At 37.0% G+C, this 27,975-nt stretch overlaps 1 protein-coding gene across 1 annotated transcript; it reads left to right on the forward strand.

Moving 5' to 3' along the window:
• The first annotated feature begins 478 nt into the window (after positions 1-478).
• Positions 479-27,575, forward strand: RSBN1 (round spermatid basic protein 1). The gene is made up of 7 exons (XM_034414283.3): positions 479-2,418; positions 11,460-12,130; positions 18,272-18,409; positions 18,777-18,919; positions 20,197-20,364; positions 21,498-21,606; positions 22,427-27,575. Exons 1-7 carry the CDS (start codon positions 1,971-1,973, stop codon positions 22,772-22,774), a joined length of 2,025 nt encoding a protein of 674 aa, XP_034270174.1. The 5' UTR covers positions 479-1,970; the 3' UTR covers positions 22,775-27,575.
• The last annotated feature ends 400 nt before the right edge of the window (positions 27,576-27,975 follow it).

Genomic DNA, 27,975 nt, shown 5'->3' on the forward strand with positions numbered 1-27,975 from the left:
GATGTATTTGCATCACTATTGTATGTGGATTACATGTATCAGTCTGAGTACTGTTGTTTTGCCCTTTATGAATTATGTGTAGCCTTTTGAGAATGAAAAGTTCAAATGCTCTGGAGATGGCTGAAAAAGTAACTTCGTTTTGGAAAGTTTTAAGAAAACAGAATAAATTTCCACCAGAGACCTGCTTAAATTAGGATAGAAAATAAGAATAGAATAGAATAGAATAGAATAGAATAGAATAGAATAGAATAGAATAGAATAGAATTCTTTATTGGTCAAGTGTCATTGGACACACAAGGAATTTGTCTCTGGTGCGTAAACTCACAGCGTACATCTAAACAGCAAGTAATAGGTCATAGATCATAAATCAGTTACAATAATTAATCACAAGTTACAAACAATTGATAAATCATAAAGAACCAATTGGAGAAGATAGTAGGAAAGTTGAGAAGATGAGAAATGAGACAGTGCTGTGGGAATTAAGCAAAAAGCAAGCAGCAGACATGAATTAAAATCATAACATTAAGACAGGATAAATTGTAGAATGTGCACAATAAACTTAAAACGTACATCAAAAGCAGTTGGATGAAATGCAGCCTTCAAAACATGTACTACCAGATATACATACCTCATTGAATATGGGGAGACATTTAGCAAAGAACATCCTACCCAACCAGAAAATTGAGGAAAACTATTAATAATTAGAGAGAAGAGCTGTAAGCCAGTCAAAAGCTTAACGCTTGGGGTTTGGTCGGCCTCTTCTAATTATATTTCTAATTTCACGGAAATCTATTAATTCTCATCCAGTGACTCAATTGCCATAGCTAAGCACAAAATAAGCAACATAAAGCAGCCTCAGCGCTCATTCCTAGCCTCGGTAAAATAAGGTTATAATCGTTCGACTATCGAAACATTCCAAAGTGCTGTTTATTTTCGCGCATGTACATTTCAGGACTTTGGCATTTTCAGCACTCTAGTCTAGTCTATACATTTTATTTATTTTATTTATTTTATTTATTTCAATTTGTATACCGCCCTTCTCTTAGTGGACTCAGGGCGGTGAACAACCAGAGTTAAAACACATGCAGATACAAAATTTAAAATTGTTAAAAGAATTACATAACTTTGGCCCAAAATTTAAAACATTCAAACTAAAACCCATTGACAATTTAAAAAGCTAAAAAAAGCTAAAAAAAAAAAAAAAGCGGGAGGGGGGGACGGGTTTCATGCCAGCCCTGCTTGATGGAAAAGAAAAGTTTTCAGGGCAGGGCGAAAGACCCGGAGATCCGATATCCTTCATATCTCCAGGGGCAAATCGTTCCAGGAGCTGCCACAGAGAAGGCCCTCCCCCGGGGGTCGCCAGCCGACATTGCCTGGCTGACGGCACCCTGAGGAGTCCCTCTCTGTGGGCGCGTACTGGTTTTGACAATACATGTTCCTGTGGCTGGTTTTAAGCACATATAAAACACTGACTACTCAATCAGGCCCCAATGAAACGGAAGCCGTTATATGAATTACATATATTAACGGCGATCATAGGCACTCTGCATGTGCTTAGAAATCCCAACTTTCATAACAATACAATTCCCAGTATCTAACCTCGGCACAGAAAAGAAGATCCAAAGCTGCACTAATACGCATGCTCCATTAAAGCAGCGAGGTTCCCCCGCCCACTCACGCATGGTTGAAAGTTACCTCCGCTCCCCCGCCCAGGAAACCAAAAGTCTACGGGATGTGGCCGTGCTGCGTGACTCCCTGCACGCTCCTCTTCGTTGAAAACTACTGAAAGCTGGAGCGAAAACTTCATTTCCCGGCAACCTTTGCATAAGCAAGCAGACGTCCAGTCAACGAAAACTACAGATCCCGACGTGCAAGATTGGACCACAATTCCCAGAGAGTGTCAAGCGACGCCTGCGCAGCGTTTACAGGCGCTCGGGCCATTTAAATGTGTGTGAGGGAGAGAGAGCGAAATGGCTGCGCAGGTCGCTGCGGTACGCGCCGTGTCCCGGGGCGCGGAAGAGACGCCTTCGCTGCCACTCGGCGACCGGCCTGGTCGACCGAGGGGAGGAGGGAGGAAGCGGAAAGGTCCTCTCGGGGATGCCGGGAGCTGCAAGAGGGCGAAGTTGAGCCAGCCCCCGCTGACGGTGAGGCCCTCTCAGGCAGAGCCGCTGCCGCCGGCCTCCGTTCCCGGCCTCCCAGCGACTCCGGCCGTGCCTTCCGCCCCCGCTGGGCTTTTCACTTTCTCTCCTCTTAGCCTGCCCCCGCAGGCCCTGCACTGCGAGCGACGACATCACCACCGACACCGGCACCGTCCGGATAGCGGGGACTCGGAGCCTGGCCGTTCCTCTGGGGAGAAGCCCCACAAGGGTAGGCGGGGAAGCTCCGGGGACGGGGCTCTTGGGCGGCCCAGCAAGAGAGGTGAGTTGGAGCGAGGGGCCGGGACGGTTCGGACTTGGGGTGGGGTGGGGTGTGGAGGGGAGGTTGGTTTGTCTCTCTTCAACCCCCCCGCCTCTCCGCCCCCGGCCAGGATGTTACTGGTTCCTTTGGGCGAGCGCGCGCCTCGTTCCGCTCCCCAAACGTCTCCTGTCAGCGACCCGCTCCTGACTTCGGCACGCCCGCCAAGCTCAATTCCAAGAGGCCTTTGACGGGCTTCTTTGACCTAACTTGAACGTTAAGGAATTCGTCCTGAATGATGAACCCAGGAACGAAAGACCCCCCCCCCCCGAAGATTTGGTAGTGGTAGAAAAAAGGTCGGAGTTCCTCCCTATGAAAAAGACTTGGCCGGGTGGAAGCCCTGAGCCCTTTTACACTTGTCGGAGAGCTTTCCTTAACTTTGCCACTTTCCTTAAAGGGAGGTGGCTGTAAACTCAGGATCCGCAACAGGATCTTTTTTTGAATGCATTACTTTCGTGGTGCTTTTTTCTGAAAAAGAAATGTTATGTGTCTATATATAGATATGGAGAGAGACATGCACACATACATATAAACTACATCTTCTCTGGGCGCACTGTACATAATGTATTCAGTTGCCAGTTTTGTCAAGGGATGAAAGGTGATCTAAAGTTCACTTATGTAGTGCCTTACTTGTTTCTAATTAAGATTTCTTTTGATTTCGGTTAATGGTGAGATTATTATCTGTTCCTTGAAGTAGGAGATTGTGTATTATGCCAGAATTCTTAATTGGTCCAAACATGTTTGTAAATGAAACAAATTCAGTTATTGTATATGTTACATTGGGAAGATAAATAAATGGCTTTGTGGGGGGCAGGGGGAGAAAATCAATGAGTAGGTAAATATTGCAACATGTATAAATATAATCAAACTTGGTTGAAAGTCTTGACTAGAGGTTAAAATGTTTAAACATACAGTTCTGGTTTTGTTCTTTTAATGTTACTGTTGTGACTCTAAACGATTAAGAAATTGTTATGTGGATGTGCTATGCTACAAGAATAAACATTATCTTCAGGTTTCTGTTTTTTAAAAAAAGACTCATGCTTAAAAGCACACATGGTTTCTAACTACAAACTATTTAAAACAATTTATTTCATTCTTACAGGCAATCAGTTTACCATACGATAGGATATCTTACCCTCTGGTTCTTAACTTCATTACTATCTAGTATGAATTTAAATATAACAAATATTTATATAGAATAAAAGAAATATTTCTTGAACATTTATGCTTTCCCACATGCGCTTTCATTTACATTTCAATAATGTTTTGTTCTTTTCATAAGTTGGTATTGTTTCAGGGAAGGATTTAATTTATAGATGTTATTTATTTGGAATTGCTCACTTACAATGTTATATAATAAATTATGGATTATTCCTGTTTATAGCAATCAACATACAGAGATTTGGTAGATATGACTTCAAAATTTGAATAAAATATAATAATTTGAATAAAATATTAGAATATAATATTAGAATAATATAATTTAGGCACACAAACAAAATCATATAGCAATTTAGGCATACAAACAATCATACAATGACTTCAAAAGCAGAGATACAAAAATGGATTAGCTAAAATATTCTTTAATAGTGAAAAACAGTTTAAGTAGATGCTCACAAAAATTGCATTGAAGAAAAGATGAGCATCCTTTTTGTTTTTCAGTGAACTTTCTAATGGAGTTCCATTTATATTGAAGAAAAAAGAAGAATATCTGGCCCTCTACCATGTCATGTGTATTTGTAATTGGTATGGAGATCCCATACCTGCCATGCCTGATCTGGAGAGGTGGAACTTGCATGTTGTTTAGATAGGTTCTGGATAGTGCTGAGGAAGAGGCAGTGGTGTGGTATAGTTTGGTACCAATAATATAAGAAAAAAAATAAGCAGACAGCCGTGGAAGTCAAATTGAGATTACTAGGTAAGAGATTATAGTGAAGAACTGCTAAAATATTCTTGGATGTGCTCTCTGTTTCACATATATGCCAATGAGATAATAGTGTAGGCAGATTGGTTTAAATTAGAAATTTGAAAATACTGTGCTGTATATCTGTGTCGGTGGTAGTAGTACTTGTATCTTGTATAAATATAGATACAATGATGTGGTAGAATGGCTAAACCCATATGGCAGTAGATTGGAAGTATCAAACCTTCTCTCCCAGAAGCTCTCTAGGTCCTGCACCTGATTCTAACCTTCTGCTGCTTCTGCTTACCAAACTTCTGTTGCTTCTGCTTTTGGCTGCATGCAAGGAAAGCAGCAGAAGCAGCAGAAGTTTTTCTTTCTCTCCCCAAACTCTGCCTCTGCGGCTTCCAAACCCCAGACAGGGCAGCGGCTGCTCTGGCAGTGTGCTTCCCACTCTATGATGACAGCTGGAGCTGTACTCTGCAGGGAGAGCTGACCCAGGCCGTGGCTTCCGTGCGGGTGCTGGTGGTGGGATCTGGTGCTCACCAGCTTCGCCCACATCGATGTGGTGAGGCCTGGGAGGTACATGAGTTGGGGGGGGGGAGACAAGCACTTGTGCGGTTTGGTGCCTTCTGGCTGCTCACATTCACACCCTGTGGGAGGGGAGGGGCTTGATGGCAGTGCGCAAAGGGAGCCTCTCTCTGCCAGACTCCTGGCTGTGAGTGCGCAGGCCACCCAGGGCCTCCTGCATCCCCATAATAAGACCCCCGCCTGATAATAAGGCCAACCCCTTATTTCGGGGTTCAAAAGAAAATAAGACCCTGTCTTATTTTCAGGGAAACATGGTAGTTAGAAGCAGTAAGAGAAAACAACAAATATATCTGGGACTGATGTGTTGGATAGATTTTAATGTCAATGTCTAGCCAGGTAGCTGCTCGGTTAGCAAACCTGCACAGTTACCTGATCAGTTTCATGTTGCAGTAAAGAATGGAACAAATGAAGCCTGGATGAATCTGAAAGAAACTTTTTAATAAAAGAAGAATTCATATCTGAAAACTAAAGATCAATAACTTGTTTGCCTACCACATTCAAAATGCTTACTGGAATAATAGTGAATTCACTATATGTTTATGTGAATTCACTATATGTTTATGTAAATTTCTCACTACCCAATTGAACAAAAAGGAAATTGAAAAATTCACGAGTCAAAAATTGTTCTTTATTAATAAAACAATCCTAAATAATTGAATGAAAAAATGAATTTATGTATTGCTTGGATTGATTACAAGAAGGCATTTGACTTCTTTCAAATGGCTACATTATGAAAAGTATGCACATTTTTTGTATCAGTCAGAATTTAAGATTTTGTAGAAACAAAAGCATAGAAAAGTTGAAAACTCAGTTACAAAATTAATTGTAAATAACGATCAATTTTGTGGAGTCAAAAAGGGGGATCTTTCAAGGTGATTCATTATTGTCTGATCAGACATGTATGCCCCAAGTGGTTGCAAGGAGAATTTAAAACCTAGGATTTAATAAATATAGGAAGTGGCCAACAGGGCTTATGTGTAAATGCACACACAAAGTAGCAAAGCCCCAAATCCATACCAGCTTGCCTACAGAGACTTCCAAATGGCTGGAGTCCAAGGCTGGGGACAGAAGCATAGTCAGGTCATACTCTAGAAGTTCAAGAGTCCAAAATTGGGTCATGTTCCAAGGAACAGGGTTTTTTTTTTTAAGGAACAGGTTCAACAGGCAAAGCATAGAACTCCAGCAAATAGAGTGATAGCTCCCAGTGGAGAACAGCTGGACAGCAAAGACTTAAATGAACCATGCCCTTGTCATACAAGAAGACTTACAGAATTCTTCTGTTCTGCTCTGTGCCCAACTCAACATGCTTTCGGGAAAACAGTAGAACCTGAACCTTGTCTTCTGCTGCCTCCAGCTGACTGAAATTTTCTTTGACCAAATTAGCCTCAAGTGCTCAGTTTTCACCTTTATTTAATTTAGTGATGGGCCTATTGCCAAGGATGCTGAATATGGCAAATCATGGCTATCTGTTTTCAAACAACATCTAAAAGTCTCTCTTTACATATCAATGCAATCAAAAGATGAACAGGAATAATTACCTAATGATGTTCAGATATGTAATAGTGATATAATTTCTTAAATTTGTTATAATTGAAGAAAAGAAAAAAATCAATAATTCACAAAAAAGTATTCAGATCATAAAGGAAACAACAGTCTAGCAGCTGGACAAGGTTAAATTTGGGGATCTTGGAAACATCAGGTATTTTGTGCACCCAACTCTAGTAAAAGGAAAAATAGACTCAGTAAATTGCAAACAAATATTAAAAATTCTAAAATTTAGCCTAAATGGTGGAAGTACAATCAGAGCCATCAGCTCATGGGCAATACTGATAACTCAATATAGTGCAGGAATACTCAATTGGACTGAGTATTATTACTCAGTTATTGGTTGATAACTGATCAGCAAATCAGAAGATTGATGATTATGAGTACTGCCCTACATCCTCACAGTATTGTTAATAGATGATGTCTTCCAAAGAAGAGGTTGGGTGAGAACTTTACAGATAAATTTTGGAGAAAAGAAAAATGAGGCCTTTATATTGTTTTGAAACAAGTAAATTTTTATTAAACAAATCTCAGAAAAAAGAGGTATTCGTAAAAATTAAATGTAAGAGCATAACTTTATAAACAAACAGCTTGAAATGGCATTAGGGATGTGGAAAACAGAAGCACCCTGTGGGCATTTTTTGAAGGATATTGAAGGAAATTACAGAATATGGTAGTGGCTTAAGAATGATGTGCTAAAAATGGAAACAGCAAAATGCGTTTGTTGCCCAAGAACAAACACTATGCACAAATGTCATCAAGGCAAAAATAGAAAAGATTTATTTGGATAGTAAATTCCAATTGTGCCAAGATAAAGGTGCACAGTTAATAACTGGAGCTGACAAATTTTTACAAGATTTATAATTAAAGAACAACAAAAGCAAGATTCTGTAAAAGTAGTTTTTCCTTACCACATTCATACAGTTTGAATGTCACTAAATACATGGATGGCAGTGATTCCATTGGCCCTGTCAAATGTTTGAGAATTCAAGTGTACAATATTCTTCGTTGAAAGCTCTTGAGTACTTTTAGTAGAAAACCTATCCTTTGTGAATTGCTAACTAGTTATGAAATAAAAAATAATTTTTCCAAAGAAGAGAATCAAGGAATGGTGTATGTTAGCAGTATATGCTGGGAAGTGATTTTTTTATCTTGCTGATAACTGACCTTAACTTACTGGTAGGTAGTAAGTTGGCCAAGTTGTTACAGCAACTGAACTTGTGAGGGTGGTAACACTAAAACCAATTGTGAAGAGCTCCAGAAGGATACCTTTGAACTGGGTAATTTAGTGGGAAATGGGCTTCAACTTCAGTAAATGCAAAGCAATTGACAGGGGCTATACCTCCCAATTTTTATATCTGAACTTTCTATAATTAGGAAAAAGATTTTGGGCTGATGGTAAATGTTTCAATGAAGATGCTGACTTAAGGTATGAAAAACAGCAGCCCCCAACCTTTTTCCACATACCAAGGGGACGTGGTCTTAGAGACTGGAGGGCTATTATTTGAAAGCTTAGTGTTACCTCTGGATTGTGGGCGACATACTCATGAATATCTGCTGTAGAGAAACAGTGGTGGGAGAGGAATAACCTTTCTACCTTCAGCATCAGAGTATCTAAGAAGCATTTGGTTGGCTTCAGTGAGGAATAAATTGCAGGACTAGGATAGGTTTTTAATTAATTGAGTCAGAGTTTATTGTAAGGTCATTAAATAAATTACTTTTGTGAGATGGCCTGATTTTTGTATGAGTTTTCCCATCCTGTCTCTACAACAGTAACTCAATTATTTAAGGGTTACTAATATTATTTTCATACTAATATGATTATATAATGCCAAATAGAAATTGCTTATTCTACTAAGTGTCAGAGAATAAGGGAACTGTAGTTGAACGATTCAGAGAGCATTATATCATTTCATTTGAAATTCAGTTGACAGTATCAACACAGGTGTCATTTAAGTCTGGCGAAATAGAATCTTGAGCAGGAAAGTTATTGGAATTTACACATAAGGCCTTTAAGAGGTTTTGTTCAAACTGCTATTGCTATACAATTTTGTTTTGTGTGTGTTTTTTCAGAGAAAACATATTAATGACAGAATTGAGATAGAGATATTTTATAAGTATCAGTACTTCTATCACTAGAAGTAAGTTGATTGCCAGTATGTTGCCAGGTGCAATTCAAGATGCTGGTTATTACTTTAAAGCCCTTCATGGCTTGGGACAATGTTATCTTAGGAACTATCTTCTCTCAGTTGTTTTTACCCATCCAGTTTGGTCATGGTTTGGCATATTGCTAGTCCTGTCAGCCAAGGACTGTTGGTTGGAAAGAACTTGGAAAAAAATCTGGAACTTTGCTGTTAGATATGTGAACAGCAACAAGAATGCTGTTAAGGAATAACCCTTGAGTAGCAAGGGTGTGCACATGAAAGCGATTGAATAGTTATGAATAAGCATAGTCACCACACTGGTACACTGAGTCGTGTTATAGTTTACATTCAGGAAAAATAAAGCACAGTCCAATAAACAAAGTCTTCATACCAGTCGTATTAATCATACACAGTAAACAGTTCTTCTGGAGTTGCAAACAGTAATACAGTAAGTCAGATAGAGATATCAGAGAGCAAGAACACCAAAGAGAACAAGCCATGTTTCTAGCTCCCTCTTAAGGACATTGGCAACAGAGCTAACCAATCAGGACACAGTATGATGCAATATAGCAGTCTTAAAGCTATACAATACAATATAATACAATACAATACACTGCAAACATACATTGATGGTTTATATATTGCCAACCCAACAAGTTAGGTAATAGTCATATTCCTAACAAATACTTTATACGCAAAAGAGATACTTTAATTTTCACAATGGGTGCATGGTTGGAAAGCTAATGGAAATAACAGGCTAAATTAACTGCTTTAATCCAAGAAAAAAATACATTCAACTTTGTTTCTGCTGATAAACCACTTCTGGATTTTATGCTTGAGATGGAAAAAAATGAAACTTTGACTTTGGGTTTTGCTGATTAGATATGTTTGTTGTTATAGAAATGGCTAGTACATATTTATGTATTATGTACTGTATTTTGCGGAGTATAAGACGCACCAGAGTATAAGACGCACCTACCTTTTTTGTTTTGTTTTTTTAATAAAAAGCTTTTTTTATTTTTTAGACATACATACAAACATACAATGTATTTTTTTTAAACAGAGTATTTGGCCAGTTCACAAATTTAAACAGTGTTTAGTCATTTCAATTAAATTTACAATTTCTATATTTCCTTTTTGTCATATTTATTCCTCATCTATTTTTTTAAAAAACTAATATTACCCTTCATCCTCATCTCTAATCTTAATCAAATTCAATTTTTCCCTTCTATTCTATATTATACCCCTTCCCATTGTCATCTATTTTTATATTCATCCTCACATTGGTTAATTATGAAATATTACAGTTGTTTAATACAAATTCAACATTTTAATATAAATAAATTAGTTATATAACTATCTTTTTTGTATATTAATCAATATGAACATGAATTATTTCCATGCCATCCAATTTCTTACAAATCAATTAATTATATTTACCAATAATTATAAACCAAATAATTTTCCCCATATATTCCTCCAAACCACAACTTAATCATTTCTGCTTACAACACAATATACAATTAATAATATCTCAATTATTACAATTCCCTAGTTAAATAGAGCTTTCCCCTTATGTTACTCATTTTCACATCTTAAACTCTCCCAATAACCCAAATAGTTTTGCCCATATAATCCTCCAAATCACAACTTAATCATTTCTATTTTCATCACAGTATATAATTAAAAATATTTCAATCATTACAATTTCCCTAATTAAATTTAAAAATGTTCTAGCTGTTATCCAAGCTACAATTTAATCCTTTTTACTTTCACCCCCATATACCATTAAAGGTATTTCAATTGTTAGTTTATACTTATTCATATTTCTAAAAAAAATAAAAAAATAAAAACTTATCATTGTCTAGATTTCAAAAATACAAAGACAAATATTCCAATTATTATTCATTTCATTTTTACAATCATGATTTCCCATTCATTTAATAATGAAGTGTTTTAATACTGTGTGTGAGACCAACCATACGCTAAATAAATAAATCCCATTTATTTCTTACTACTATTCATATTTCAATTCTAAATATGTATAACATCTCTTTCATTTCTTATTCTTTTTCTCCCTTTCCCTTTTTATTTTTGCCTTTTTCTTTCTCCTTTTTTCTTTTGTGTTTTAAAATCTTGAACTCTCCTCTTTTGCCCTAAATTTCCCAGTTTGCACCTACCTGTTTTAGTGAGGAAAAAGAAGAAAAAGAAATCTCTGTCTGCCTCTGCCTAACTTTTCCTTGCAGCAAACAGCCTGCTTTACTTTCAGTTTTGTTTTCAGCGTAGCTTGATTAGCCCAAAGGAAAAAAAAAACTGATCCAGCACTCTTTGCAGCAAGCAGCAGAGCCCTGCACAAAACAACTGAGAGCAAATCGGCTGAGAGTCAGGAGGCCAATCTAATCAACTTGTGCTAATTAGCCTATGCTGAAGCTGAAAGGAGCTGTTTTTTCTTGCTGTTTGCTTGCAAGGAGGTAAATTGCTGCGAGGCAGAGGCCAGAGGGTGGGGGCCAGTGGGTGGGCAGGGCTACATTCGGTGTATAAGACGCACCTAAATTTTCACCCTCTTTTGGGGGGTAAAAAGGTGCATCTTATACTCCGAAAAATACGGCATGTATGTATGTATGTATGTACGTACGTACGTACATACGTACGTACAAGTATGTAAAAATAAAAAGCATTTTCTTATATAACAGCAGCTAATTTTTAAAAGTAAACCTTTATATTAACATTTTAGTAAAGTATTGGTGCATTATTGAAAAAATACATACTTTTATTAAATATAACTCTTTTGCAACATAAATATCTTATTTTCTTACTACTTTTAGAAACCCGAGATGAAAATGGCAAGACAGAAAGATCTGACAGTCTTATTGTAAAGAAAATAAAGAAGAAGAAGAAAAAGAAACACAGAGAAGACATGAGAGGGAGGCATCTGAAAATGTACAACAAAGAAGTACAGACAATGTGTGCTGGTCTTACCCGTATCAGCAAAGAGACTTTGACTCCAGAGGAGAGTGATAATTTGGAAGAGAACAAGGAATCTTTTAGGTATCTAAAAGACGAACAGCTGTGTCAGTTGAATGTGGGCATGGAGGAATATAGGATACCCCAGGGGGTGCAGTCTCCATTTACTACCCACCAAGAGCATTCTGTTCGCAACAGCTTCTTAAAAACAGGCACTAAATTTAGTAATTTTATTCATGAAGAACATCAATCAAATGGAGGAGCTCTAGTTCTTCATGCCTATATGGATGAACTCTCATTTTTGTCTCCAGTGGAGATGGAGAGATTTGCAGAAGAGTTTCTTGCTTTGACATTCAGTGAAAACGAGAAAAATGCAGCTTATTATGCTCTAGCGATAGTTCATGGGGCAGCTGCATACTTGCCAGACTTCTTGGATTACTTTGCTTTCAATTTCCCTAGCACTCCAGTGAAAATGGAAATCCTTGGCAAAAAAGACATTGAAACAACCACCATTTCAAACTTTCACACTCAGGTAAGAGAAATTTCCCTGGCATGCCTGAATTCTAATTTGAATCTCGTGTTGATGACTGTAAGTAATATTACCCAGAAAGCTGAAATTCAGAATGCTTTCTGTTAGTTATATTTGCCATCTCCAATTGCCTTTGCACGCTGTGTGTCAAATACAGTTCAATATTACCTTCACACATTTCACATTCCATTGTTCCCCTCCAGACTATGCCTCTATAAGAAAAGCATTATTTTTGAATTTTAAGACCTAGATATAGTAAGCCTTTACTGATAATTTGAGCCTTTTGGTGCCATCACAACCATAAGGATTGCATTGTTAAAAATGGCTGATGAGAATGTCCTAGTTTCCAAGAGCAAACAGCTAGTTGTACTTAGTATAAAATAGAAATTAGATTTAAGTCCTAAATGGTGGAAAACAAATTACTCTCAAAAGGTATAGAAAAATTTTACAGAAGAAAAATAATGGTGCTCAGACTATCCTTTCTGCCCCCTACCCCCACCAAATCCTACATTCTTTTACCTTCATTGGTTTGTGGAAGAGGTTAGGGAGGGCATTATCTTCATGGCTTTCATATATTATTTCATTAAATGTAGTGTTGCCCAACTTCAAATGATTTTGGATGGCCCACAATACAATAAAAATAAAAGAAACAATACCACCACCCCCAAAGTAAAGAATAAAAAGAAAAAAACATGATGAAGCTGGTTGACACTTCAAAACATCCCACCAATATCTACCATCTCCAGTCACCATACCCATGCATTGTTCCTGGATGCTCCTGTACAGAATCATAAAGTACAGGGCAGTTTTATTAAGAGGAAGGATTTTTGGCCAAATTAATATGCAGTAATTTTTTAACTTTGTGGGTAAGTAGGCTTTTTTTATTAATAACATGCAGAAGAATCTGAGCTGTATGCCTTATCGCATGGACTAGAATTTTTATTAGGTTTGTTTTTTATCTTCTGCTCTGAAATCCAACTTTCAGATTGAAATATCAAAGGCCTAGAGTTTTTTAGAGATTATTTTTGCCCTCAAATAGAAAATGCAATTGCTTCATGTCAGTTGTGAAGATATATTGACAGCTACTTACCCAAGCAAAAGAGAAGGATGTACTTGGAGTTGGAGATTAGGAATCTATCTATTCCTTATTCACTTTAATAAGAAACTACTAGAGTCTAAATATTCATTTGACATTTACAGACACAGTCAAAAGTATTTGGTATTCCTCCACCTTTTTTCAGAGGATCCCAGTTAATCATGGAACATGTTGAAATCTCTAGTCCATAGAGCAGATACTTTGCCTTTGATGGATGACTATATATTTTCTTGCAAATAATAAAACAAATGAAAATGACATGGATGTAATTAGTGAGACCTAACTCAATATTGCATAGTATACCTTTTTGAAATAACATCTGTAATCAAGCACTTTCTGTAGCTCTGAATAAGACATGTATTTCTCAACCAGCAATTTTTTCTTTAAGAGTATCATTTTTTTTCTTCAATGAATATAGAGTTGCTGATTTACAAAAAGCTCTAATTTTGTTTCATCTTCTGGAAAATTCTTCCAAACAAACTTGTGGCTTTCAACCTGCAATTTATCAAACTATAGTCTGCTGTTTTTGTCTCTGTCTTTCAGAAGTGGACACTTCATGGATTTTCTACCATGGAGGCCACTTTCAGTCATCTTTCAGTGATGGTTTGACTTGATATTGTTGCACCTTGCTCTTGGAGATCAGCTGTGATCTGTTTTGAAGTTTTCCTGATTCTTTCTCCACCATTTTATACAATCCTTCTGATCAGTCTAAGTCAATGTTCCCCTTGCAGCTACATTCAAGGTGGTTGGTTGGCTTCAATCCCATGAACCTTAAACTTGATAAAATTAAACTAAAATAAACTTGATACTATTAACAAGTCAGAAGAACATGAAACTCTTTAGAGATTGTTTTGCAGTCTTTATCTTTAGCGCACTTGGCTTTTTCATTTCCTTTCTGCTTTCCTTTGTTTTCTATGTTAACTACGCTGTGCACAGTGACACAAAAAACTTGAGTAAATACTTTTCTCCATTGAAATAGGCTGAGTCACTGATTATGAGATTGAAGGCACCTGTGTTACTAATTAAATAGTCTACTTGAGAGTTCACTAAAATCTAATAATGTCTTTTAATTTCTAAGGGATAGCAATTATTTCATTAATTTTATTATAAGAATATGTCCATAACGCAAACTATTTTTTACGGACTTTGGAATCAAGAATGGTAGATGCCATTTGTTTTTGTCAGTTTCAACTTACTTTCTGGCAAATAGGGATTCTTTGAGGAAAAGTAAAAAATTCTGTATATAACTAGGTACATATGCATTAAACAATATCATTATTGAACCATATGAAACATGTAATGTAAAATATTACATGTAGCATTTAAAAATAGGGATGAAATCCAGTTATTATGAAATTTAAATTTTTCTTTCTTTTCTGAAAAAATTATATACAATTGGCATAACATATTTTAAACTGAACTGCTGATATATAAATCAGTCATGTTCCTTGATGTTTATGAACTAGACTAGCTTTTAACAAACATGTAACTGCCTATTTCCTGTGGGTACTTGACATACTATATTTTTCGCACTCTAAGACTCACTTCTCCCCCCAAAAGTGGGTGGAAATGTCTGTGCATCTTATAGAGTGAATATTGCGGCAGGGGGAGAGGGGTTGGTGCGGCGGTGGTGGCGCCGCCTGTCACCACTGCTGCTGTTTGCCGCTGCCAGGGAATGCTAGAGCCTTCACTGCGGAGCAGCTGATTGGCAGTTGGATCGGCTTCCCGGAATATCACTGATCAGCTCTTCTAGGCACCAATCATGGCAGTGGCGATCAGCGGTGGTGATTCCTGCTGCCTAGAACAGCTGATCGGCGGTATTCCAGGAGGCCGATCCAACCACTAATCAGCTGCTCAGCAGTGAAGGCTCCAATGTTCTCTGGTGGTGGCAGCAGCTCAGTTCAGTTGACCAGTGGTAGGGGCAACTGAGTGGCGCCCTGACGAGCCACGTGCTGGGGCTGCGATAATGTGCTGAGGCTGTCCAGGCTGTTTGCTGCAAGGACACTAACCAGATGAATACCGGATGGATGCTAGGAGGCAGAGGCAGATTTTTTTTTCTTGTTTTCCTCCTCTAAAGCTAATGTGTGTCTTATGGTCTGGTGTGTCTTATAGTGTGAAAAATACAATAATTCTAGTTAATGATGTATGGAAAATCCCCCCCCCACCCCGATAGACCCTTGTGGATTTCTTGGCAAGGGAAGAATTATAGACTTTGAATTATTGTTTAATTGTGGAATTGGTGAATAAGAAAATATCTCTATCTCACTTAGTACTTTATTATTGCATGCTGTTATACTAACTCACTGGAGATGAGGAAACATCTCGCATGTATGCTTTCAGTTGGGTGTATTTACCTCTATTTTTTTCCAAAGTAGTAGATGTTTCAATTTGAGCGTCTGTTCTGTGTATTTCTTGTCAGTTTACCATAAAACAGTTCTGCTGGTTGTTTAGTTTAGTTTGGGTGTCTGCAACCTATGGCTCCGGAGCTGCATGTCGTTCTTTTGTCCCCCTGCTGTCGCTCCCTGTCGACTGAACCCACCACTGGCTGGCCTGCCCCTCACTCTCTCCTCCCAGTCACTCCTCGCCTGGCCTGAGAAGGTAAGGGCGACAGCGGGGGATGGAGACTCGCTCCATATTCCAGAGCGGGAACAAAGCACCCCTTTACTTGCCATATCTCAGAGGTGCTTCTTCTGGCCCTTGTTGGTGCTGCGTGTACTTTGGTCACTCGGGGAGATGCACGACTTGTCTCTACCCTGAGACTCTGGCCCAGTCCGGTTGTGGCCGATGCTCTGCATCAGAATGGACTCCAGGAGGAGGAGTGGACACCCTCTTCCCAATTGTGAAGCACGCTAAATTTAACTGTGCTGCGCAAGGCGCCATGAGAGCAGTGGGCAGGCTTTAGAGGTGGCAACAGCAACGGTGTCGGCAGCAGACAGGCTGAGCCAGTGTCTTGGAGTGGAGAGCAAGTCATGTGTCTCCCTGAGTGACCAAGGTGTGCACAGGACCAATAAGGGCTGGAAGAAGTACCTGCAAGTTATGGCAAGTACAGGGGCACTTTGCTCTCCTCTGGAATATGGAGCAAGTTTCCATCTCTCGCCGTCATCCTTACCTTCTCAGGCCAGGCAAGGAGTGACTGGGAGGAGAGGGTGAGGGGCAGGCCAGCCAGTGGTGGGTTCAGCCGACCGAGCCACAGCAGGGGGATGAAAGAGCTTCATTTATCTGGGAACCCGAAATGACTTTTGATTTTAATATGGTAAAGAGCACCCAAAGAAGAAGAAAAAACAACATCGGCAAAAAAAACCCCACCAACCCTCTTCTGTTTTTGGAAGTGGTTCAAGAGGGAACACACACACACATACACACACACACACGCACGCACATGAGACAGAGAGAGAGAGAGGGAGGGAGGGAAGGAGAGGGAGATAGGGAGGGGGAGGGAGATAGGGAGGGAGGGAGGGCGGGAGAGAGAGAGAGGGAGGGAGATAGGGGGAGGGAGATAGATAGGGAGGGAGAGAGAGGGAGAGAGAGAGAGGGAGATAGGGAGGGGGAGGGAGAGAGGGAGGGAGGGAGATAGGGAGATGAGGGAGGGAGAAAGGGGGAGAGAGGGAGAGAGAGAGAGAGGGAGATAGGGAGGGGGAGGGAGAGAGGGAGGGAGGAAGAGAGAGAGATAGGGAGGGGGAGGGAGATAGGGAGATGAGGGAGGGAGAAAGAGGGGGAGAGAGAGAGAGAGACTTGTTTCCCACAGAAAACACTAGGAGCCACAAAACCTGGGTAAGCGTGGCTGGGGGGGGAGGGGTCATGTGACTGGGTGGGAGTGAGTGATGTCGAGTTGGACACACCCACCCTGGTGATTTCTTTTCTGTGGGAAACAGGTCCAAATGGCTCTTTGAGTGTTTAAGATTGCAGACCCCTGGTTTAGTTGTTTGGCTTCTTTAAGAATATCTAGTTATTCAGTTTTTCACAGATTTTAAAGGTTTTTTACACATAGACATAGTTTATGAGCCTTAACAATAGTTTAAAAATTATTATTCTAATTGCTATATTACTATTAGGCTGATCTTTCATTGCACCATCCTGAAACATAGGATACTATCCTTATTCTTTGATTAAGGAAAGTAATGTTTGTATTTATTGCACTCTTCTGTGCAATTTACCTGTGAATAAGATGTCACGAGTGTTTTCAGGATTGCTGTGGCTACTTGATCAGTCACAAACAGCATGGTTTCAATCAAGCCATCTCCTGTTTGCAATTACCTGCAAGCCTTCCCCCGCCCTAGTTAATTGCAGGTTAACTCCCCATATAAGCAAGGACCTTTTCGCTTGCTATTCGGGTCTAAACACTGTTTAGGCCTAGATGCAGAGCTCCTGCTGGAAACTGGATGCAGAGCTCAGTGCAACATTACAGAAGGGAGAAGAACACAGATAAGGACTCCAGATGCTGTTGCAGAGATGCTCCTATGGATGCTTGCCTTTTGCTGTTATGAAGCACGCAAGCCATCATCAGAACTGCTGCTGCTGGACATTCTTCCTCCCACAAGCTTCAAGCTACGTTTGCTGATTGAAATTGTTTTTTCTTCAGGTGACTTCCTTAGCTGTGAAGTTTATGCTGCCGCCCTTCTACTACCTCGATGATGTATCGACACTGAAGCTGCTTATTGTCATGTTAACCTTTTTCTCTTGTGAACTGTTTCGGTATTGTGGAGAGGAATCTAGGGAGATAGCCTGGCTTCACATAACCAAGATAAGACTTTGTTACTAATGTGCTTTTTTTAAAGACATAGTGCTTTTTAAATGTTTTAAAGTAAATTATATTTTTACACAAGATGCCTCTGTCAGATTTATTTCAGTCCTAGTGTGTTTGCTCATGAGCAGGTTCACGGTCCGTGGTACCCCTGAACCCCAATTCATAACATAAGAGGAGAGGGGAATTTCAAGCTCAGATATTTGTATGTTCTGTATGAACAGTGCCAATATTCTTGACTTCACAGGAAATTTATAGATTACTTTAATGCTGTGGGATAAAACAGTTTTATTTTTTTCTCTATAAGGTCAGTCGAACGTACTGCTGTGGAACTTACAGAGCAGGTCCGATGAGGCAGATCAGTCTTGTTGGAGCAGTAGATGAAGAAGTTGGAGATTATTTTCCAGAATTTCTTGATATGTTAGAAGAATCTCCATTTCTTAGAGTAAGTACTAAAGTTTTGCTTCTTCTTTTGCTGATTTAAGTTTTAACTAATGTTAGCACTGAATTGGTGGTAGAATAAAAAGTGATAAGGCATTATTAAACATTAAGAGAATTGTTAAATATTCTCTTAATGTTTAATAATGCTTTATCACTTTTTATTCTACCACCAATTCAGTGCTAACATTAGTTAAAATTTGTGATTTTTGTCTAATTTTATTGCATGACAGAATGAAATAAATTATACTGAAAACAAAAAATCCTTAATGACTGTACAAATTATATTTTAATAAAGAAATTGATCATCTGTTTATAAGATGTCCAAAACACTTCATGTTGCTATCTGACTAGTTTTCTTTTGTGATATACAGATGACTTTGCCTTGGGGTACTCTTTCGAGTCTCAGACTTCAGTGTAGGTCACAAAGTGATGATGGGCCCATTATGTGGGTAAGACCTGGTGAACAGATGATCCCAACAGCTGATATGCCAAAGTCACCATTCAAAAGGCGCAGGTAATCTTTATAGCTGGGAGGGAATTTGTACCTCTGAATTTTAACTGAACATCTCATCAGTTTATTATTCTGACAACTTTCTGAAACTTAGTTAATATATATGTACCCTGTTTTCCTGAAAATAAGACATCCCCTGATAATAAGCCCAATCGGGCTTTTGAGAGCATACGTTAAAATAAGCCTCCCCCCAAAAATAAGCCCTCCCCAAAAATATTTAAATGCAGAGCTGGAAATCAGGTAAGACGGCAAGAGGAGCACCCTCTTGCTCCACGTGTCCCAAAATAATAAGACCTCCCCGAAAATAAGGCCAAGCACTTATTTCGGGGTTCAAAAAAATATAAGACAGGGTCTTATTTTCAAGGAAACACGGTAATAATAAACTTTCCTTCCAATATAGCTTAAGTCATGATAATTTTGTACATATTTTTTTGTAGTGCTGCCATTCCTTTCCCCTCTGTCAGTATCATATATTGCATCATAAACTCCCAGGATGCAAGTTTATGTTAGGGAATGCAATAAATATTGATGGAATATCTACATAAATTAAAACAACAGCTTCCAGTTCAGTGCACCTAATATAAACTTTATTTGATTTAAAATATATTTCCATTCAGGTACTTATAGCTACTGTCATATTGTCATACTGCTATATTGTTTCTGTAGATGGTAAAACATTAAAATGATATTGAACTGTATGAAATCATTAGTGTTGCAAAGAGCAAGACAGTGAAGACTGTGTCAAAGCTGCACATTGTTACATTATTAGTTAGTTTGATATCCTGTCTTTACTTCAGGAGCTCAAGGCACTGTGCATAGCATTCTAGTGTGGGTTCCCCTGGGGCCTTTGAACTCCCAATTTGCATCAGTCCTGGTGAAGGTTCTGGAAGGCTGCACACTGCCAACTTTTAAGTTCATTGAATTTCTGCGATGTAAGCATTTGTTGTCTGTGTATTATATTTAAACTGTGAAAAAGTTGAAGTTATCTGCTGCATTTTTCTTTCAAAAGGCCTCCTAATAGTGCATAGAATAATCCCTGGTATATAACATCTGCATAAACTTTTTTAAAAGTGGCCTTTTACTGTTAAGGCGTCCCATCTTTTATTGTTTTCCATTTTAATTTATATTGCATTTGATTACATTAGAGTTAAATCACCACTTATCAAAGTAGTGCCTGCATAATGATGTAAAAAAGGATAACTGATTATCTGTTTTTATGACATTTTTTGTATTTCCCTTATAAATTTAATAATTATCTTCTTTTTCATTCCATTTCATAGATCTATGAATGAAATAAAAAATCTCCAATATCTACCTCGGACCAGTGAACCCCGTGAAGTTCTCTTTGAAGACAGAACAAGAGCGCATGCTGATCATGTTGGGCAAGGGTTTGATTGGCAGAGTACAGCTGCTGTTGGAGTTTTAAAAGCTGTGCAGTTTGGTGAATGGTAAGAGCGGGGATTTATAGCATTTTAAAATAGAGATGTGTTGATTTTAACAGAACTTACGTTATAATGTTTTTGTTACAAGGCATTTTTGCTATAAATTCTTAAAATCCAAATTACCAGGAAAATCTAATCTCTGAAAATTCCCAGAATGGGTTTTTTTTTATGCAAAAGGAATTGCTTTCATAGTACAGTAGACTTGTTTGTAGAAGGATATTTTGAGATGGCATATTTTGGGATGAAGTCTTGAAATGAGGCCCATTAGAAAGTCAATTCTATGGAAGCTGCAAAAAGTATTTAATTATATGCCTCCATGAAACTCCAACATTACAGGCTGTTGTTCTTTGAATACTTGTAAGTCATCTCCTTTATTAAATTGGTAATGGGGAGTAACAGTTGGATTAGACAGTGGTTTGCTGTGACCAATTCACATAGTTGTATCACTTTTTGGTTCATGATCTCCCTTAAATCAGGCTCCCTTGTTGGGGCAAATCCAAGGAATATAATTTTTAATCTTAGCAAACATTATCCTGTCTTTTGGGATTCTTTTTGATTTCTGAGTTTTAAGGATGTAGACAATGTGTGTAAAGAGATGTAGACTACCATATCGAACCTTGACCTCCAGACCTATTAAATCACAACTGGTGCTATGTTAAGAAATATGATCAGTGTACACTTGCAAATGGGATCTCACTGCTTAAAGTGACAGATAGAAGAACTTGACTGAAGAAACTTGTGTGACTCTGGGGAGCTATATGCCAGTATCAGACATTCTATATTATGGAATTGGCTCTATTGTATGACATTTTTCTAAATGGGTAATGCTACCTTCCTTGAAAGATGGGGTGATGTGCCTCCTTGATCAGACTGCTGTATGTCACCATCAATCCTAATGGAGTATGGTAGCATAAAAATACAATACATAAACAAACCATCTTAGAGGAAGGGAAATTACATTGTATTTTATATGTACATGAGTTTACATGTCACATAATATATAGATAAAAAGGAAACATTTCCTAGAGGTTGACTATCAAAATGAGAGAGAAGGTATGTTGTTTTGCTATTGAATATATGGAATTTTCAAAGTTTAATTAATATTTTCAAACATCTTTTTACAATCTTCATTTCTTCAGGAGTGACCAGCCTCGTATAACCAAAGATGTTGTTTGTTTTCATGCTGAAGATTTCACTGATGTAGTTCAAAGACTTCAGTTGGATCTGCATGAACCTCCAGTATCACAGGTAGTCTTTTATTGTGTTGTACACATTGTTTCCATTTAAAATGCTGTTATTTTTTTTCCTGAAAGTTTTCTGTTGATCCTTGATTATGAAACAAAGTCCAGAATAACACACACATAATTGAAATGCATATATAAGTGGGGGTTGGGAGGTAGATTAGGCAATGTTTCTTTAAAGAGAAACAGAGCTCCTCAAACTATCCCATCCTCTTTTTAAAAAAGTTTCCTCCTTGTTTTCTTCCCAAGAGAAGAAGCCAGCAGTTGTTTTGCCTGGACTTTTATCCGTAAACTTGTCCATTATTTTTCAGCAAAGATTGAACTAGTATGAATAGTAGAAGCAAGATTTCTTAAACTTGGTCCGGGCTTTAAAAAGTTAATTTTAGAAGACATTTTATATTTAAATATTTGCTGTTTTAAATAGATTTTTGCTATGCTTTAAGATATTTTTATTTATTTGTGTGGTATTGTTCTAAACTGTTTTAAAAAGCAAGATATAGGTAAATTCTGAACAGAATAAGAAAGGCCAAAAAAAGCATTGTCATACTTGGATTAAATTTAAGATTAAAGTTTTTGACAGTTTTTTAACTTGGTCCCCTCAATATAATTAACACTCCAAATTTTTTGATGGATTGCCTCTTATTAGAATGGTAACTTCCTTTATTTTGATCTATTAGCATAGCAGTAGTTTCAGTACATGGCTCATGGAATATGTGTCATTTAGATTTCATGTTGACTTCATCACAACCAATAGTCTTTATGACTTACACAGCACAAAAAAATACAATTTTTAAATCTTACTCATAGTTACCTTTTTCCCTCCTCAGTGTGTTCAATGGGTTGACGAAGCTAAGCTAAACCAAATGAGACGAGAAGGGATTCGTTATGCCAGAATCCAGCTATGTGACAATGACATCTACTTCATCCCTAGAAATGTCATTCATCAGTTCAAGACAGTGTCAGCTGTCTGCAGTTTAGCTTGGCATATAAGGCTCAAACAATACTATCCTGCGGCAGAGGATTCTCAGTGTATGGAAAACATTTCAAATACGGACACGGTGAAACTGGAAGGTGAAGACCAATGTGTACTTATGAAAAAAGAGACTGAAGAAGAAAGAGAAGTACAGACTACTGTGACAGTAGCATCACCATCACTGTTTTCATCCCTGTCATGACTTATTCTGCAACAAGATTACTGGTTTGCCCTTTCCAGCTTTTAAAACTAGATTCAGATCAGCAACACAATCCACAGAAGGATCATATACTCTTTCTTGTCTGATATGTACATAATCATACATTTTTAAACAGCTTTTTAAAATTTTGATGTGAAGTTATAGTTTTATAACTGGGTTATGTTTTATTGGAGAAAACTTGCCTATAATTCTATAAAGAAAGGTGACATTCCAAAATGTCAAGCGTATCTTTTTTACACAGATTATGCAAAATTAGAGTTGTATTTTATTCCCTTAGTACAGCATGTAGTAGTGGACTACAACTTTTTGCATTTCTTTTTTTAAGGGATGAGGTAAATAATTCAACATCTCAATAGTTTTCCTTCAGGAATATCAAGTATTTAACACTTGATAAGTCTGATAACTTTTCATCTATTTTATCTTTAGCTTTCAGCATAAAAGGGATGGTTTCTGTGGCAGATTCACAAAGTGACTCTCCCTCCCATTCAATTAATGGCTTGAATGAAAGAGAAAGCACAGCACTTTTAATGATCAATGACATTTGTATGTGTGAGAGAGTTTGAAAGCCTGGAGGAAGCTCAAGTTACCAGCAGTGTAGATTAATCCTTAATTGCTTAAGAAGACATTCAGTAAGAAGTTGATGTATGAGATTAGTTGCAGAGTGTATGATCTTGTTGAAATGAAATTACTGATACAACTCTTTCGTGGTCCTCTGCTTTTAATGTATATTGGAATATTTTTTTAATATCTTTCCGAACTGCATAACTTAATACACTAGTGTCTAATGAAAGTAATTGTTAGCAGTCTCTTTGACGAAACTGCTGTCTTTGAGCACTTTAAGGCTTTACAATATTTAAACCAACTTGGTGGCTTGTTTAATTCACAGTAGGCATCTTAGAGGGAAACCATCAACTCCTTCGCATTGAGGCACTTAATATAATAGGGCAGGCCTATATCTCCTTTATTCTTTGAAATTATATATAACTGATTCACAATAAACTGTCACATAATCACATATGGATTGCTACTTTTGCAAGTAATTCTTGGATTCCTTAATGCTATATTGGAAGATTAAACAGCACATGTTAGTATGTTCAGTATAATTGGCTTATATTATTTAGCATTCCTTCAATATTTCCCAGCATTAAGTAGATTCAGCTTTTATTCATTATATACAGAACAATGTTTGTTTTGGATAGTAAAATGAAATTGGGCCCCTCATGTAGGATCTGAACTTTTATCACGATTTAATCAAATTTATTTGTATTTTTAAATCTGTTTTTTAATGTAGAAGAGAGAATGGGAGCGCTACACCAATGCAAGTCAAGAAAACAGTTGTGGGGAAAATGCAAATATTCGTATGTTTGTAATAGCAATTACTTTGTGCAATATTGTTTTGTGTAGATTATAAGCATATTAGCACCTCAGTATAGAGGACACAGTTTTAAACAAATAGCAAAATAATCAGAAAACTTTGCAGTATTTAGATAGAACTTGTATTACTCCTGATATATACATGTTTATGTATTGACTTTGGTGCAGTCCTAAAGACAAGTAGACAATTTTCAACAAATTGAATTTCCATACTGAAGTGGTAGGGACTTTCTAAGTAATCTGTGTAAATAAGGTGTTTAGGTTGAAACCTTTTTACAAAAGGTAGTGAGTTCTTATACAGGAGTGTAGCTTTTAATGAAAAATTCTAGATTGACCAATACTGGTTCAGAAAACCTCTGTGTACTCTGGCTTTTTACATTTTTTTACAGTTATTCAGAAGAATTTTCAAAAGCTGTAGCTGGCTGTCCTAAGTAAAATTCTTCATAGACAATATGGGCTTCAGTAATTCATTTATGTTTCACCAACTCCACATTTTTGCATTTTTCTTCCACTAATTTTCCTCGTCTTCCAAACATCAATTTCCCACAGTTAATGTTATGTAAATAACAAATTCAACTCCAGACATGTCACTTGGATATTTCAACTGCATTGAGTTGCACTGTGTACTGTATGATCACTCAGGAGTTGGATTTAAAAAATAATTGAATGAAAAACTGTTTATTACTTCACTTATCCTGTTTTGAAATATACATTTGAAAATTGTTTCAAATTCTACAATCTAGTAATGGACATTAGAAAAAGACATAGAGTAAGATGAAAATAGCAATTGGAATCTAAACTTGCTCCTTTGAGAGCAGAATGAGGTTTTTCTATTGGCAGAGGGAACCAGGATTCAGAGAATGCTTTCAGCTAGAGGAAAAAAAGTTTCCCAACTCTCCAGAGCACTTCTTCATTAGGGGACTGGAGGAAAAGTATTGGCAAAAATTACCAATATCCTTTTTTTTTTCAGTGTGAACTCCATTGTGCATAGTTCTAGATCCAGTTCAATAACCTTAAAGAGTTTTTTGTGTGCATCACATTACAGCAATAGGCTTACAAGAGAAGCCTTTTTTAAAATTAAACAATCTACTAAAGTATGTGAAATGAACATTCATGACCTTTGCCATTCATGAAAGATTAAGAAGATTAAATAAATGATTCTGAAGCAGCATCCCACATTTTTCCAACTCAAGAGTTTTCTGTCAAAATTTTATGGTATTATGTATAAATATATTCACCAATTTACATTTCAACCATCAAATATATTTTCTGTCACCTATTTTGATTTAATAATACATATAGTCTTTACTGTAATTACTTTGGCCACATCTTTACAATAGTTAAAAAGTATGAATTATCATTACTACTGCATTCCCTAGCAAATACCAAAGAAGTCTGGGCATAAATTTTTGTGTATCTGCCAGGACTCTGCTTATTTCTCTTTATGCCTGTAGCTCACCTCATACTGCTAGACTGTTTTTCTTAAAAACTCCTCAAAATTTAAGCTTTTTCAGGAGTAGGAAGAAGGCTCAGTCAGAAAGCCTGAGTGCCTGCATCTCACTCTGGCTCAGTGGTTAAGATTCTTATAGGAACAGTTGATAAAAAGCACTACAACTGATATACTAATCCATATATATTCTAGAGTAAGAAAGACCAATACAAATACTTGAGTGAAAAATAATCAAAATGGACCTGAAAAAATGAGTGGCAGAATGGTTTGTTTTAATGATTTTGTTTGAGAACATAATATTTGCTCTTGGAGTAGAAAAGAGATGATAATTAATGTCTCAGGAAGATGTTGGGAATGATTTGTGCTGATGTGATGAAGTCAAAAAATGATTATCTTGCCAGCGTAATTGATACTTTAATGCCTAGTTGCTTTGCAAAGATATTTCACTTAAACCTGACAGGAAATCTTATTTTATAAATTTCAAAATATGTGGACATTATATAGTTACAAAATCAAATGAAGAGTAAAGGCAGAAAAATCTTTACATTTATTTTATTAGAAGTAGTGGACAATTTGGGAACATATTCATTTCTAATCTATATAATTGTTGAATACTAGTTAAGCATTCATTATATTCTATCTTTTAAATGCCATTAGTAGATCCACAAAGGTGGTTCTTATTTAAAGATCTTGAGCAGCTCTTAAGTTGGTAGCTGGAAAATTTCTTTTGTTTTACTAAAAATCCATTTCTTTTTAAATACCAATGAAAAATAGTATGTTTTCAAGAAAGGTTGTATTGGGCTATTGATTCATTTAGCAAATCAATAAAAGCAAAATTAATATTTAAGTGAACTAAATATTTCACATTCCCCCTCACATATTTCTGAACATGAAGTAATATGTAAATAATAGACATGTTCTCTTCCATGAAGATGGAACATATGGAGGTTTCATGTGAAATTAAGGAATACTTCCATTACAGATTTTACCATATAATAAAAGGGCTCATTAGCTGTTTTCCTATTTTTGAGGGCATAACATTTGTCCAGAGACAAGAAAGTTATATCAGAGCCCCAAGATGCATATAACTTCCCCTCCTCCCCTCCCCCGCTGCCATTCATATGCTTGAATTTATTCTGGGTGGTGAATTATCTTCACTTGTGGCACAATCCAACCAAAGTTAAGCACCTATAAGTCCCATTTATTTTGAATGGAAGATAAGCAGTTGCTTAATTCTCCATTGAAATTGGTGGAACTTTAAATGTGTTTACTATTGGTGGGATAGCACTCTTATTTCCTTATAAATGCTATTTATAGCCATATTGGTTGTGCTTGAAGGTTGCTATGAATAAGGATATTTATCCTTCAGCTCCGAACATTTTTGTAATGTGGATAAACTATATGTTGGTCCAATAAACAAATTTCCAATAATGTTATGGCCTTCCATTGATATACATAATATTTTCAGGACCCAACAGCACATGTAGTTGATAAGGGGCTTCTCTTAATCTAGCACTTTCAATTCTGTCTAAGCAAATATCTTTACATGTTGTATAAAATAGATTTGTGTAGTGTTTTGTGATTAAATTCAGTTTTGATTGGCAGCTAAGATATTTTTCTGTGGTTTTAATAATCTAAGGTCTTTGCATATAAAGGATATGTACAATTGCCTGGAAGACTGTTTTTGTTTTTTGTTTTTTGCTTTGTGTGGCCTTAGTATATTTATTGACATTTTAGCAAGTGTTTTAAAGAAGTTTTTATAATAGTGTAAACTGATGGGAAAATTTTAACCCTCTCTGTGAATAATCCTTTGACACAGTGCATTTCTTTTGGTAGGTGACTGTACAAGCGTATCACTGTCAAAGCTATTTGTTTAAAAAAAAAAAGTACAATGGAATGCATAGAATTTTTCCCCTGTAAAGTATTTTTTTAATAAACATAAGTCTGATTTGTGCTTAATTAAAATGACTGTTTGGTGGTACCCAATGCTACAGAATATTGGATACAATGGAATAAATTGCAAAGGACACCTAGTAGCTTTTGAGTAGAAAAGTGTGATGAAATTAAAATAAGTGAAGTCGGATAAATAACATAAAATAAATTATAAAGTACTTCAGGGCAAAACCTCTAAATATGCTTTCAAAAAATGATTTGTTTAATGCATCGGTATGTAGCAAGATTATGTTTTGGAATCATATATAGTACAATTGATTATCAAGATTATACTTCAAACTACCTACTTCTAATCTATGCTCTTTTTCTGAGCATTCTCGTGTAAACTGTTTTTAATCTTTATGCCTGTTCCTTCTTTTTTTCTTTAGTCAGACTGGTGTCTCTGTAAAACTTTTTATTTCAATAA

Source organism: Pantherophis guttatus, chromosome 3 (assembly GCF_059756535.1).
Source record: "Pantherophis guttatus breed Tessera chromosome 3, ASM5975653v1, whole genome shotgun sequence".
Lineage (NCBI taxonomy): Eukaryota > Metazoa > Chordata > Lepidosauria > Squamata > Colubridae > Pantherophis > Pantherophis guttatus.